Below are 15,029 nucleotides of genomic sequence, written 5' to 3'. Positions count from 1 at the left end.
AATGAGGTCATAATATTAGGAGGAAAAATAATGTCGTTTTAGTAGCATAAATATAAAAAAGATCAAAAAGATAAGAAAGTCCGAATATTATGGGAATAAAGTCCAAATCTTACAAAAATAAAATCAACAAAAAAAGTTGAAATATTTGGAAAATTAAAAGAAAATAACAGCAATTTTTAATAAATTAATCTTAAAAAAAAGAAAAATATTTTTTTAGAAATTTGCATTCTAATAAAAAAATGTGGAATTTTATAAGAATGAGGTCATAATATTAGGAGGAAAAATAAATGTCGTTTTAGTAGCATAAATATAAAAAAGATTAAAAAGATAAAAAAGATAAGAAAGTCAGAATATTATGGGAATAAAATCCAAATCGTACAAAATAAAATAGACAAGAAAAAGTTGAAATATTTGGAAAATTAAGAGAAAATAACAGTAATTTTAAACAAAAATTAATCTTAAAAAAAAGGAAAATATTTTTTTCGAAATTTGCATTCTAATCTAAAAATGTGCTATTTTATAAGAATGAGGTCATAATATTAGGAGGAAAAATAAGAATATTTTAGTACGATAGGCTTGAAATATTCAATAAAGAACGACATTTCTGAAGCCGTAAAATTAGGATTTGGGAAATATTAAAATATTACGGGAATAAAGTTATATTTGGAAAATTTGAAGGAAATAAAAGCAAAAACTTAAAAAAAAAAGAATTTGAAGAGTGTAGTTCTAACCACCAAAAGCTGCCATTTTATTTCATAACAATGAACTCATAATATGATTATCTTTTTAGAGTTCACGCTAACTTTTTGTGTCAAGGTCATCACTATCAAGGACGTGTGTGTGTGTGTGTGTGAAATCTAATCACCGTGTTCCCACCTTCCCTTATCTCCTTCCCTTATCTCCTTTCCTTATCTGTCCGTCTCCTATCAAGGTAATCGATAATAAGTGCATAGGATGGATGAGCTGTCATGTGATTGGACGAGCTGGGCCCGGGGCTTAGCACGTTGCCATGGTAACGTCTTGTCCTTCCACCAACACGTGGAAGCTTAAGAAGAGGAGTTTGGGGGGGGGGGGTGAAGGGGGACCAACGTGAGGCACGAGGACGGAGGCGTGTCCCTCAGCCAAAAAGCGGCAAAATAAAGTTGACATTTTTGGATAACTTCTCGCCGAGTCAACGTGGGAGAAGTGCGTCTTTATGGGGGCAATAAGTCCCCCCCCACCCCACCCCCGCCCTCGGAGCTTTTAAAAAGCACGCTCCGAGCAACAACCGCGTCGTGTCAGCAACGGGAGCCTGGCAAGGTAAACATATTCTCTTCTTTCTCTGACGTCTCCTAAGAAAAGATCGTTAATAGTCACGATGGAGATCATATTCATCATAACTGCATCAAAAACGTTTTCATCTGAGAACAAAATCCACCAACAGACAAGTTTGACAGCTGCCAGTCAGGATGCTAAAAGTTCTACGGAGCTTTGCTGCCCTCTAACGGCCACACGGAGAACTGCAGGCTCTATGTGACCAGACTACACAATATGGCGTGTGTGTGTTTGTGTGTGTGTTTGTGTGTGCAGATGATGACGACGAGGCGTGTTGCTGTGGCAGTCCTGGTCCTGGTTCACCTGTGCGGCCCCACGCTGCAGTTTGACCACCCCGGTGAGTCACGTGACGACACGCATGACTAAATAAAGTAGTATAATAAGTATTAATAAGTACATTAAAAATAAAAAACAAACAAAAAAAAATTTAAAATCACTATAAATAAATAGCATTCAACAAAACTACGTTATAACTAATAACAAATAATAATATAAAAAAATAATATAATTATATAAAATATAAAAAATATAAAAATTAATAAATAACCAACAAATTCAGGAAACTAAATACTAAAATAATACAAAGTCATGAAATAAAAACACAAAACAGTTAAGTAAACTAATTAAATAAGTAAAAAATAAATATAAATAAGTACATTACGTGGGAAAAAAATTAAAATACTAACTACTATAAATACTAAATACAAACTAGCTAAATATATTTTTATAAAACTGAATAAAAAAAATGGCTAAATAAAAAATAAATAATAGGTTAAAAAAACCCTCTCCATTAAACAACAAAAAAAGCTGAAAATACTTACATTAAAAATATATTCAAATAACTAAAATTACTTCAAATTAAATTTAAAAAATTAAATTAAATTAATAAAAAATCAAACTAAATAAAAATCAGCAAATAAAAACAGGAGTAAATACTAAACCCGGTGAATAACAAGTAAGGACAGAAAGTATGTTTTAGTTTTATTTGTAAATATTATTATTATTATTTATTTGTAAATAATAATAATAATAATAATAATAGTTAAATTAGTAAATAATAACTAAAAAAGTCAATGATTGAATATGTATTCATTCACACAACGAAATGAAAAGAAGTAAATAAAAACCAAAGAAAGAACGACTCCATGAAACCGTAGCTAACTTAGCGTTATGCTACCTAGCCGGCTATGCTAACATGCCTCGTTGTTTAGCAGCACGGGGAGAAGTCGTCCCCCGGCGGGAAGCCGCAAAGGATCCGGTCTTGGTGGAGTCCCGAGAGCCCGAGGAGGCCTCCGACTCCTCCCCCGTGTTCGAAGACCACATCAACCTCAGATGGGTGACCTGGAACGGTTCCCTGCCCCGCGGGGCGGTGGCCATCTTTAACGGCTACGCCGAGCGCACCGACTACGTGTGCAAGGTCAAGTGCCAGGCGGGCTTCTTCACGGCCTCCAAAGGCAGCTTCTGCCGCTACCCCTACGCCGACAAAGAGTACGCCTCGTCCGGGTTCGAGGTGCTGGTCAACGTGGACCACTTTGAGTTTCTGGAGTGGGTGGAGGACTCGTACGGGTCGGTGCCTCAGAACGCGGTGAGGACCTGCGTCCACGAGGACATCTTCGTGGGCAAGAACAAGTACGGCCTGGGCAAGGTGGTGACCCAACACGAAGCCTTCTTCCTGCCCTGGGAGGGCGAGGAGTACTGGTACAAGAAGTACCAGGTCTTGACCATCAACAGGGACGTCTACAGCCAGCACATCTCCCACGTGGAGTACGCCGTGGACCGCATGGAGCTCTTCCACCATCCCCCGGAGACCCTCCAGATGGCCAAGGTCACCAACTTGGAGTGCGGCAGCGTGGAGAAGACGGTGAAGCTGGAGAAGACCAGCGCCACCGAGAAGACCTGGGACATCGGCAGGGAGACCCGCAACGGCTCCGTTTCCACCATGAAGGCCAAGGTGCCCATTCTGGGTCCAGGGACGGTGGACTTCACAAGGGAGCAGACGGTGACCTTCTCAGAGGGAACCAGCTTGGTGGAAGCCATCAGCCACTCGGTCGGCGTGGAGATCCTGGTCCCGCCCAACTTCTCCTGCAGCGTCAGGATGGACGGCAGGAAGATGAGCGCCGACATTCCCTTCACGGCTCGGCTCAGCCGCACCAACCACGACGGGGACACGCGCTGGACGTCCATCACGGGGACCTACGACGGCGTGAGCGTGGGCGAGATCAACGCCGTGGTGGAGAGGTGTCAGCCCGTGTCTGGGACGCTGCCTTGCTCAATGGCTGAGGAATGATCGTTGGTCCAAATCCTTTGTTTCGCAATAAAAGCAGCCGCTACGTCGTGTCTCCTTTCTTGTGTCGATTGGTCGCTTCTTCTTCTACCACTTAGACCAAATCCATATATATATATTTTTTTTTTAATATAAATTTTTTTATAGAATTCATCTTATAGAAAAATGAAATAATAGTATTTTTTATCATCAAGAAATTAGTCTTTTTTTTTTTTACTTTTGTAACAAATAGTATTGTACTTGTTTATATTTTTAGAAATAATTTAGTAGTATTTATCATGTATGAAAATAGAATTTATCAATTTATTCAAAATATATAATTATAATATGTATTTTTATATATTATATTTTTTCACATGAAAGGCTCAATAAAATGGTTAAACATTAAAATAAAAAAATTACACATGCACTAATATAATAGACCCAAATGTTGTTGTAGTTCTTATAGCCGCCACCGAGTGTCGCTGTAGGCTTCCATAATTCAACCTTGTCTTGTTTTTGTTCAACTCGTTGACTTCCGCCTTTGACAGGAAGACGCTAAGGAAGTGTTTAGCTAACAGCTCATGAATTTATGAGTTTTAATACAACTTACACAATACCGCAAATGTTTTTATTGTAAAATAGACTTAGTACATATACGGTAGATAATGTCGACAGCATTAGCCGCATGCTAACTGAATCACGGATACTTACGTTGGCTTGTCTGCGCCTGGTAGACAATGTCGCTAGCATTAGCCGCATGCTAACTGAATCACGGAGGTCAGCTTGGATTGATAGCTAAGATGTTTAATCAACCCCCGCAGTCCTTTCTACCTCTTTGTTGTCCGCCGAACGATGAGCAGCTATTTTCTTAGTGTATTAGCCTTCATTTCGTGGCGTTTCGCCCCAAGAAGCCGCTATCTCGGCACCATGCAACGTCGTTTGACGGCACTTTTAAGCCGGGTTTGGTGGAGCCAGGACTGGGCGGCGGCTAGCATGAGCACGGAAGCACAAGCCCTCACACACGGACGCAGCAAGATGGTAAGCCGGAGGCAGCCGCTCGGCACCGACAACATCCGAGCAGATAAACCGCCGCCGGTGGTCTGCTTACGCGCCGTAACAGTCGCCGCCCCTCACGGGGCCGGATGTGAGCGAAACTCCCGGCACAAAGTTGCCATTTGAATCATCGCTGCGTGTTTATTCGAGGCTACATGTGGTAAAAACACACGCCGCTGCGTCTTATGGATGAGAAGATAGTAATGCTTAATTCGGCGTGTGTTTTAAGAGCTTTTTTTCTAATTTTCATACGATTTTAGCCCATAATGTGAAGAGTGCACACCATGTAAGGGTTAGTGTTCTTTCAATAACAAACACTTAGTGTCTTACACACACACACACACACACACACACACTGAGCTTTGTGTGCAGCATGACAACACTTAACTTGTTCCGACAACACAATGACGTCTATGGGGGTCCGTTCCATGGGTGCAAGGACCCGACCTCTCTGGACGGTCCTGCAGAGACGCCCCCCCTTGGCATAAACCCCCAGTAGAGGCTCATCTGTGTTGCAGGTGGCGGGTCTGGGCAACCCGGGGATGGAGGCGACCAGACACAGCGTGGGCATGGCGGTGCTGGGCGCCCTGGCCGCCCGCCTGGGCCTGGGCCAGCGTTGGCATAGCGACAAGCAGGTGTGTGGCGACGTCGTGGTGTCCGAGACGCAAAACACGCGCCTGGTGTTGCTCCGCCCCAAAGTGCCGATGAACGTCAACGGTGTGGCGGTGGCCAAAGCGGGTGAGCGCGGTCTGATGAGCGTACGCCAAAGCGACGGGCGGCGGCGTAGACCTTCACGCGACTGACGCCTCCTTGTCGTAATCAGCTAGCAAATATGGCGTCCGTCCCGAGGATGTCGTTCTGGTCCACGACGAGCTGGACAAACCTTTGGGCAAGATGTCCATCAAGCACGGGGGCAGCGCCAGGTGGGTCCTGGCGCCAGGTGGGTCCTGACACCCGCTGACGTCTTCCGGTCATGTGATCAAGATCTGCTTGGTTCTTCCTGACAGAGGTCACAACGGAGTCCGTTCCTGCGTGTCCTGTCTTCAGTCCGACGTAGGTTCAATCAGGTACCCCTGCCCCGGTTCTGTTAGACCCGGGTCACTAATTCCACCCCCCCCCTCACAGGTGATGCTCAGACTCCGAGTCGGGATCGGACGTCCGGCGGGGAAGACGTCGGTGGATCGTCACGTCCTGGGCCGCTTCACCTGCGAGGAGCAAAAGGTTCTGGACTCGGTTCTGGTCCAGAGCGTGGACCTGCTGCTGTCCCAGCTGAGCCAGGAGGAAGACGGACAGTCCTCCCCCCCAGCAGGGGGCAGACGGGCGGCACACACGCATACGTGACATCTTTGGGAGGTCTCACTCTGATCATGTTTTCTTGCAATTAAACTTTGCTGGGCTAAAGTGGTTAAAGTGGTCTTGTGTGGTTGCTGTCATAGCCGCTAGGGGGCGGGGCCGGGCGGCTAACCATGTCACTTCCTGTTTCTTCCCCACTTTTCCCCGCGTTTTGTCTGCAAGGTGTTTTGACTTTAGCCGTTTAGCTTTAACGCCAGCGAGAGTCTTCATCGGTTCCTTCTCCGATGGAGGGAGGTTTGGGTGGTTGTGGGACCGGGGGCAAGGGGGGGGGGGTGGCAGAAGGCAGCGGAAAGAGTCTGAATGAGGATGAGGAGAAGAAAAGGCCTGGGAGGAACAAAAGAGAGCAAACATTGTTTGACGCCTTTGGGTCCTCTTGGGGTACCCGCCCCCACCCCCCAACACCGAAAACCACCCTGGCCCTCGTTAGGCCGCTTTCCCATCATCAACCTTCCATGACTTTTCTTGTGCTGGGGTCAGAGGTCAGCGGTTGGGCTGGACACCAGAAAATTAATGAATAAATATTAAATTTTTTAAATAAATATTTAATATATAACCCAAATGAAAAATGACAAAATATATGGGATTTATTAATAATAATAATTTGTTTTATTTATCTAATCATTTAACTAATATAAGTTAATTAAATACTAATAATGATCACATTAAAATATTTTTTATTTATTAAAATAATAAAATCCAAATATATTTTATTAATGTGTTTATTTTGATAAATACTGAATTACTAAATTATTATACCAAATAAAATATTAAATGACAAATACAATAATTATGTCAATAAAATACAAATAATAAATAATTGACAAACTACACAACAAATATATTTTATGTTTATTTTTAAAATTGTTTAATGATTAATTTGTTGAAATTTGTACGTACATTTTATGACATTTATTACATGAAATAAAAAATGATATCAAATGTATTTGATTTATGAAATAAATGAGTTTCAATGTGTTTTATTTAGTTTTAAAATATATTTGAACGTTAAAATAAGCAAGTTATACAACAAATTTTATCAAATTTATTATTAATTATTCAAAATAGGAATAATGTAAAAAATTTAAATAATAATAAATACATTTAAAAACTGTTAATACTTTTGAAATAATAATTATAATAATAATAATAAATTTTCACTTCCAATAATTCCAAGCTTGTGAGGTGACGGTGATGAAGCACGAGGAGTGTCCATCTTGAGACTGTTGTGTCTTTAAGAGGTGAGACCCCCCCCCCTTCCCCCCAGACCATCACCCCCTTCACTTTCTCTTCTTCTTCTCTCAGACCACAAAGAACATTTAACCCCCCCCCCCCCCCCCCCACGCCCCCGCATGTGGGAGATTGAAATGTGAGCATCAGGAGAGGAGCACGTCCACTCAGGATGTCCTCCCGTCAGGCCAGGCCGGACCCGCCTGGTCCATCTGGGGGGCACCATGGGGGGGCGCCACCATCGGGGGTCACCATGGGGGCAGGTGACGACGATGAGGACACTTCTCCACGTACACGCAAGATAATTGGCGCTCCCGCGGCTGATTGTCCAAACGCAATTCTTGTGGAATGTTGGGATGACAAGGAGAATTGTGTGTGGACATCCGCCGCTGGACGCCGCTTAGGACCGCCTTTCCTGACCTTTCATGACCTTTCATGACCTTTCCTGTAAGTTCTTCTTCCTTCTTATGTATGTTCCTTCATGTATGTAGGAAATACCTCACCTATGTATGAACTGAAGTGTGATATATGACATTTATGTTTGAAATATGTCATTTATGTATGAATTTAAGCATAAAATATGTTGTTTAATATTAAATACATCATTTATGTAAGAATGTATGTAGGAAATACGTTATCTATGTATGAAAAATTCATTTATGTATGAATTGAAGCATGAAATATGACATTTATGTTTCAAATATGTCATTTATGTATGAATTTAAGCATAAAATATGTTGTTTATATATTAGATGCGTCATTTATGTAAGAATGTATGTAGGAAATACGCCATCTATGGATGAAAAATTCATTTATGTTTGAATTGAAGCATGAAATATTACATTTATGTTTGAAATACGTCATTTATGTATGAATTTAAGCATAAAATATGTTGTTTATATATTAAATGCCTCATTTATGTAAGAATGTATGTAGGAAATACGCCATCTATGTATGAAAAATTCATTTATGTATGAATGGAAGCATGAAATATTACATTTATTTTGAAATACATGATTTATGTATGAATTTAAGCATACATATGTTGTTTATATATTAAATGCGTCACTTATGTAAGAATGTATGTAGGAAGTACGTCACATATGTATGAATTGAAGTATGATATATGACATTTATGTTTGAAATATGTCATTTATATATGAATTTAAGCATAAAATATGTTGTTTATATATTAAATGCCTCATTTATGTAAGAATGTATGTAAGAAATACGTCATCTATGTATGAAAAATTCATTTATGTATGAATTGAAGTATGAAATATGACATTTATGTTTGAAATACATGATTTATGTATGAATTTAAGCATAAAATATGTTGTTTATATATTAAATGCCTCATTTATGTAAGAATGTATGTAAGAAATACGTCATCTATGTATGAAAAATTCATTTATGTATGAATTGAAGTATGATATATGACATTTATGTTTGAAATATGTCATTTATGTATGAATTTAAGCATAAAATATGTTGTTTATATATTAAATGCCTCATTTATGTAAGAATGTATGTAGGAAGTACGTCACCTATGTATGAATTGAAGTATGAAATATGACATTTATGTTTGAAATACGTCATTTATGTATGAATTTAAGCATAAAATATGTTGTTTATATATTAAATGCATCATTTATGTAAGAATGTATGTAGGAAATATATCACCAAAGTATGAATTGAAGTATGAAATATGACATTTATGTTTGAAATACGTCATATATGTATGATTTTAAACATAGAATATGTTGTTTATATATTAAATGCATCATTTATGTAAGAATGTATGTAGGCAATACGTCATCTATGTATGAAAAATGTCATTTATGTAAGAATTGAAGGATGAAATACGACATATATGTTTGAAATATGTCATTTATGTATGAATTTAAGCATAAAATATGTTGTTTATATATTAAATACATAATTTATGTAAGAATATATGTAGGCAATACGTCATCTATATATGTAAAATGTAATTTACGTATGAATTGAAGGATGAAATACGACATTTATGTTTGAAATATGTCATTTATGTATGAATTTAAGCATAAAATATGTTGTTTATATATTAAATACATCATTTATGTAAGAATGTATGTAGGCAATACGTCATCTATGTATGAAAAATGTCATTTATATATGAATTGAAGTATGAAATATGACATTTATGGATGTGAAATGTAATTTATATATGGATGGATGTATGTATGACTGAATTATATTGTTTATATATCAAATACATCATTTATGTATGTAAGAAAGAGTTTTGGTTCCAGGATAGAGCCCTGGGGTGCACCTCCCTGGAAGTATACTGTACCTTTAAATGAGTGTACTTTCTTTCTCAGTATCATATATATATCATTTTTGCTTTTTTAAATATATTTGTGGACAATTAGCTATATATGTATATATTTATATATACAATATATCTCCTGGACAATTTGGAAAGCAATAAGATCAACTGACCTGATTTGCTTGGTTCTTCTTGGTTCCTAGACGGAGAAGATGGAGGGGGGGGGGGGGTAGACTCGTCCGTGTTGTGGTGTTCTTTGTTCTTTGAGAATCCGTAGTGTTTCCAAACATAGCATTTCAACGTTGCAGTTCAATAGAAAAACTTTTCGATACAAAACGCCATATAATGATGGTGCCTTCATGGCGCCTGGGGAACAGCATACGCGGTGAAGTTGAACATGAAAAAAACGGCGTTTGCATCGGATTTTACAAATGAAGGAAGTAGCCAAAAAGTACTAACTAAATAAAGTACATGTGAGTATTACTACTGTTTAATATATCAGGTTTAGTTGTGAGCTCTCTCCTGAAAAACCTCATTAAAACTACTCACCATTTTGCTCCTTTACCGTCGCCATTGAAGGCACATATTCTGTCATGACGTCAGCGTAAACACGAGACCACGTGACACAACCAGGAAGTGTGAGGAAGGTTCACGGCTGGAGGAGGACCCTCCGAAGACCGGTAGGCTACAGACCTGGTTGGACGCAGACCGGGGTTCAAACAAAGTCCAAGTACTCAATATGGAGGTCCCATACTAGCCACGCGGGTGACTTTGCGTGGACTTGAACAATTAAGGGCTAATGTTAGCCACGAAGGTGCTAGCTAGCTTCGCTTCTGACGATACGCACTTCGAACACTTAAGTTACAAAACAGTCATGTCAGAAGTGGGATTCGAACCCACGCCTACAGAGTAGACTACGACCTGAACGTAGCGCCTTAGACCGCTCGGCCATCCTGACATACCGCCACGCAGTAACCACTCACTCAATACACGTTAAATACCTAAATACGTCACTTTTAGACTACATAATATAGTACATAATGCAGTACAGTCGATATTGTCTTATGGTGTTCAATTTCTGAGTGTTTCCTTGTTTATTGAAATATCACTTTAATTACAAATATTTCACGTAATTAATACATAAATTCCCCTTATTTTTTACAATTTATTATATTATTTAAATATTTATAATATTTAAATATTATCACAATCATCATGTAAACAGTTAATGATAGTAATCCATTTGGGACGGATGGCACGCCACTGTCCAAATTCAAACACACTCATGATACAAGTACACAGTATTACACAGTGTACTTCTTGAAGTGTACACAACTTATTCAAGTATTGAAGAAAAGGTGGGAAACGTTGAAAATAAAAAAAGCAGTAATGTTTATAAAGTTGAAGCACTCAAAGTCGACCAAGTCAGTCTTTGGCGCCCTCTGCTGGAGGAAGATGGGATGTACAATTGAACAGGTCTCCTTGCTGTGTTGCCTAACCACTGTCCACTTTTTCATAAAAAACTAAAACTTTTGTCCTCAGCTAAAAAGGTGGACCCCATGAGTCCTAGCGGCCAGGTCCGATGCCGATATGAACGCAGGAAGTCCAGGTAGGCGTCCTGCGCCGCCATTGGCCAGACGCTCACAGGAAAAGGTTAATCTTGGCGGGGACGTTCTTGCAGCCGCTCGTGGAGAAGTAGTGTCCCGGCATGGGGGCGTAAGCCATGTCGTCCCCCACCGCCCGCACAACGTCGCCGCGCTGGCAGGCGCCGCGCTGGCACAGCTGCGAGCGAGCGCAGCGCTCCACGTGGTGGCGAGTCAGCGGCAGGAAGGGCACGAAGGCCGTGATGAGATTCTGCCGGATGACGGACGAGCGGAAGAGTCCACCTGGGGGACGACAGTGAGTCTTAGCAGCCCAGCGGGTTATGAGACTACAAAAATGGCGTCGCTCACTGGAGTTGTTGTCGTAGACCGCCTGAGCGATGGCGTCCTGCAGGTCGGAGGACGTGATCTCCTCTCGGTCAAGTCCGGCCTGACGCTGCTCCAGAGCCGCTTTGTTCACCACCTCCTCACCCGCCGTGCTACACACACACACACACACACACACACACACACACACACACACACACACACACACTTAAGTTTAATTTTCAATGCTATCTAATGACGATGTTTTAAAACCCTGCAGTACCACCGACTACCACAGATGGTGCTGTTTCACTGATTCAATTCTTTGTAATAAACTCATTACGCTTTTTTAAAAACCCTGCATTACCACCGACTACCACAGAGGGCGCTGTTGCACCTAGTCACTTTCTGATAACATTAGAATTGCTGTCCTTTGGGCAGGGGTATCCAATATGTGGCGCCTTTTTAAGGATTTTATTAAATATTGTTTGCCTAAGCATATTCTAAAAGAAAATACTAATTACATGAAAAAACAAAAAGCAAGAAAACAAAAACATTTTACAAGCATGAAGTCATAATATTAGGAGGAATAGTTGTAGATATTAATGAATATTAAAAAAGTTGTCATATGAGGAAAAAAATGTAATTATACAAATATAATTTAACAAGAAAAAAACGAAGGCTAATCAGGCGTCCCATGTTGGCAATAACAGCAAAGATTGAAAAATCAACAGGAAGTCATGAAGCACAGGTCATTAAAGGTTAAAGTCAAAATAAAAAAAACACTAAATATATAACGAGAATAAAGTCCAAATTACGAGAGAAAAAAAGTTTTAAAAAATGTACGCCTTTATTCTTAGAAATGTCTCAAAATAAGGGCCTAAAGTTACAAGAAAAAAGTCGTCAATTTATGAGAATAAATTGCATAAATTGATGACAATAAAAGGTGTAAATGTACAATAAAAGTCACAAACCTATGTGATGAAAGCTCTAAATTTACGATAAAAAACTTGTACATTTATGACAAAAAAGGTAATCAATATATGAGAATAAAAACATACAGTCACATGAAAATAAGTCATACATCTATGACAAAATATTAGAAAAAAAAATAAAAGTTGCCAATTTATGACAAGTAAGAAAAAAGCTTGGGAATTTATGAGAATAAAGCCGTAAATTTACAAGAAAAAAAGTTGTAAATTTATGAGAAAATCTTTTAAATTGATGAGAAAAAAAGTTATACATTTGAGAAAAAAGTTATAAATTAATGACAAAAAAGGTTGTACTTTTATGACAAAAAAGGTCATCATAAAAGCATACCTTCACAAGAAAATAAGTATACATACATTTATTAGAAAATTAGAAAAAAATGTAGACTTTTTCTGAATAAAAGTTCATACATTTACGAGAAAAAAAATTGTACATTTGAGGAAAAAAAAATAAATTTATGAGAAAAATGTTGTGCATTTATGAAAAAAAGGTCTTCAATTTATGAGAATAAAAGCATACATTCACATAAAAATAAGTCATACATTTATTAGAAAATATGGGGGAAAAATGTAGACTTTCAGAATAAAAGTTGTCAATTTATGACAAGAAATAAAAAAAAAGCTTGGGAATTTATGAGAATATATAAAGCTGTAAATTTGAGAAAATAGCTCATAGGTTTATGAGAATAAAGCCGTAAATTTACAAGAAAAAAGTTGTAAATTGATGAGAAAAATCTTTTAAATTGATGAGAAAAAGTTGTAAATTCACAAGAAAAAAAGATGCAAATCTCTGACAATAAAGGTGTGAATTTACAGGTAAAAATAAATACATTTATGAGAAAAAAATCTTACATTTGTGAGAAAATATGAAGTATAACTTTGAGAAAAAAATAGTACATTTATGAGAACAAAGGCATACATTTCTAAGAAAAAGATGGCACCTTTGGGAGAATGAAGTCAGCCCTCACCTGATGAAGACGTAGATGGCCTTGCGGTAGTTTGTGCGAAAGACGACGTGCGACGGCCCCAGGAAAGGCTCCAGGACGTCGATGAGCCCACGCTGCATTTTCTCCATCTCGTCAAAAATGAAGACGGAGCGAGCGCACTGGGTCAGGTTCCCCTGGACCCAGTCCTTCAGCTGCTCCTGTTCAAAGCACGACACCACATCAGCCGCCGGCGCCGCCACATGCTAAACGTCATCAGTACCTACCCGGTACCGCTCCACCTCGCCGACCGAGGGGAAGTGCAGCGTGGGAATGAAGCGGTGGACATACGCGCTGCTCATGGCAGAGCCGTATAGGTGATTCCCCAGCATGGAGCTGACCAGCGTCTTCCCGGTCCCGGTAGAGCCGTGGAAGGACAGAACCAGGGGTTTCTCGGGGCTTTTATTCTGAAGGAACTTGGACACCTCCTCGGAGATGATGTCCTGAGCCAGATGTTGGCCATAGACGTTCTTGTAGAGGTCCCACTCCAGCTCTAATTGTCAAGACAACGGCATCTACCATCTTTAGCATCTTGCAGCATTTCTTCATAGAGTTGTTTTGGTGACAGCGGTATTTGTTTCATGATCTTTGACAAGGCGAGCCAAGCTAACACGCTATTGATTATAATGCTAACACACTATTGATTATAATTCTAACACGCTATTGATTATAATTCTAACATACATGACACGTAGGGTTCATTATTTGAAACATTACTCGTCCGAAAGGTCGGTTACACACAAATATAAACAAACCCGGTTAGCCGGCTACCCTAGCTAGCTAGCTACCGCACGAGTAGAACCGGAAGTGCTGACCTCGGACATTGGGCCTGAAGTCACAGTCGCAGCTGTCAGAGAAGGTGCAGTAAAGAGTCTGGAACACACAGCAGGCGGGTTTGGAAAGAAACACCAGCAGCACAAGCAGCAGAGCCCACATGTTTAGTTCGCCATCGGGACGAACGCCGGAAGATTCCAGCGTCGAATGGCACCTTGTTGATGACGTCACGTGACATCACCGTAAGCAGCCGGCGCCGGCCTAGCGTTTCAAAATATTTCATATTTATTTGATATTTGTGTATTATATATTTGTGAGGTCATGGAGACCATTTTTTCTGCTTCATTTGTGTACACTTACGGTTTTTAAAAGAAACGGAATGACTACAGAAAAGTTAGTTCCATTGGTAGCGTGAGGCGCACGAATGACGTCATATAAAGACGACTGTTGTAGTGATGTTTTTTTGTAGAACTTTATTAACAAAGAATGGGATTACAATACAGAACATATGAACACAGAAACAGCTTTCTTATACATAAAGAAGCAAAGCAGAATAAAGTATAAGTATATGCGTAATTAACGAAACAAATAAGAACGGGAATACAAAAGCAAGTTTAAGCCAGATTGTGCATTTTTAGTCTTTGTTGTGTTGATGACGCTTGCACTTCCGCTTCCTGCTTTTTTTGGTCCCTTCGAAAAGAGACTTTTTTTCGCTTTAGAATAATACATCAGCGTGGAATTAATAGTAACAGTGCGTTTAATTCGTTTGCTAAAAGTAGGTTTTAAAAAAATGTAGACATTGCACATAAGGGAAGTACTACATCCTAGCTTGTTATTCACATGAATATGAAC

At 39.5% G+C, this 15,029-nt stretch overlaps 3 protein-coding genes and 1 non-coding gene across 4 annotated transcripts; 2 read left to right on the top strand and 2 right to left on the bottom strand.

The window, feature by feature from the left end:
* Positions 1-1,266: 1,266 nt before the first annotated feature.
* LOC131128290 (natterin-3-like) lies at positions 1,267-3,631 on the top strand. The gene is made up of 3 exons (XM_058070998.1): positions 1,267-1,299; positions 1,570-1,651; positions 2,526-3,631. Exons 2-3 carry the CDS (start codon positions 1,570-1,572, stop codon positions 3,599-3,601), a joined length of 1,158 nt encoding a protein of 385 aa, XP_057926981.1. The 5' UTR covers positions 1,267-1,299; the 3' UTR covers positions 3,602-3,631.
* Positions 3,632-4,107: 476 nt separating this feature from the next.
* On the top strand, positions 4,108-6,037 carry ptrh1 (peptidyl-tRNA hydrolase 1 homolog). Its single transcript, XM_058070517.1, has 5 exons — positions 4,108-4,618; positions 5,152-5,371; positions 5,457-5,556; positions 5,641-5,686; positions 5,759-6,037. The coding sequence occupies exons 1-5, from the start codon at positions 4,433-4,435 to the stop codon at positions 5,972-5,974; spliced, it is 768 nt and encodes a 255-aa protein (XP_057926500.1). The 5' UTR covers positions 4,108-4,432; the 3' UTR covers positions 5,975-6,037.
* Positions 6,038-10,399: 4,362 nt separating this feature from the next.
* trnal-cag (transfer RNA leucine (anticodon CAG)) lies at positions 10,400-10,482 on the bottom strand. The gene has a single exon. It is a non-coding gene; the product is annotated as a tRNA-Leu (tRNA).
* A 117-nt stretch (positions 10,483-10,599) lies between these two features.
* On the bottom strand, positions 10,600-14,413 carry tor2a (torsin family 2, member A). Its single transcript, XM_058070850.1, has 5 exons — positions 14,219-14,413; positions 13,631-13,896; positions 13,389-13,564; positions 11,477-11,604; positions 10,600-11,410 (listed from the first exon to the last, which is right to left on the bottom strand). Exons 1-5 carry the CDS (start codon positions 14,337-14,339, stop codon positions 11,166-11,168), a joined length of 936 nt encoding a protein of 311 aa, XP_057926833.1. The 5' UTR covers positions 14,340-14,413; the 3' UTR covers positions 10,600-11,165.
* Between the last annotated feature and the right edge of the window lie 616 nt (positions 14,414-15,029).

This window comes from Doryrhamphus excisus, chromosome 4 (assembly GCF_030265055.1).
Source record: "Doryrhamphus excisus isolate RoL2022-K1 chromosome 4, RoL_Dexc_1.0, whole genome shotgun sequence".
In the NCBI taxonomy this organism is placed as follows: Eukaryota; Metazoa; Chordata; class Actinopteri; order Syngnathiformes; family Syngnathidae; genus Doryrhamphus; species Doryrhamphus excisus.
This window is presented reverse-complemented; position numbering and strand designations above follow the sequence as displayed.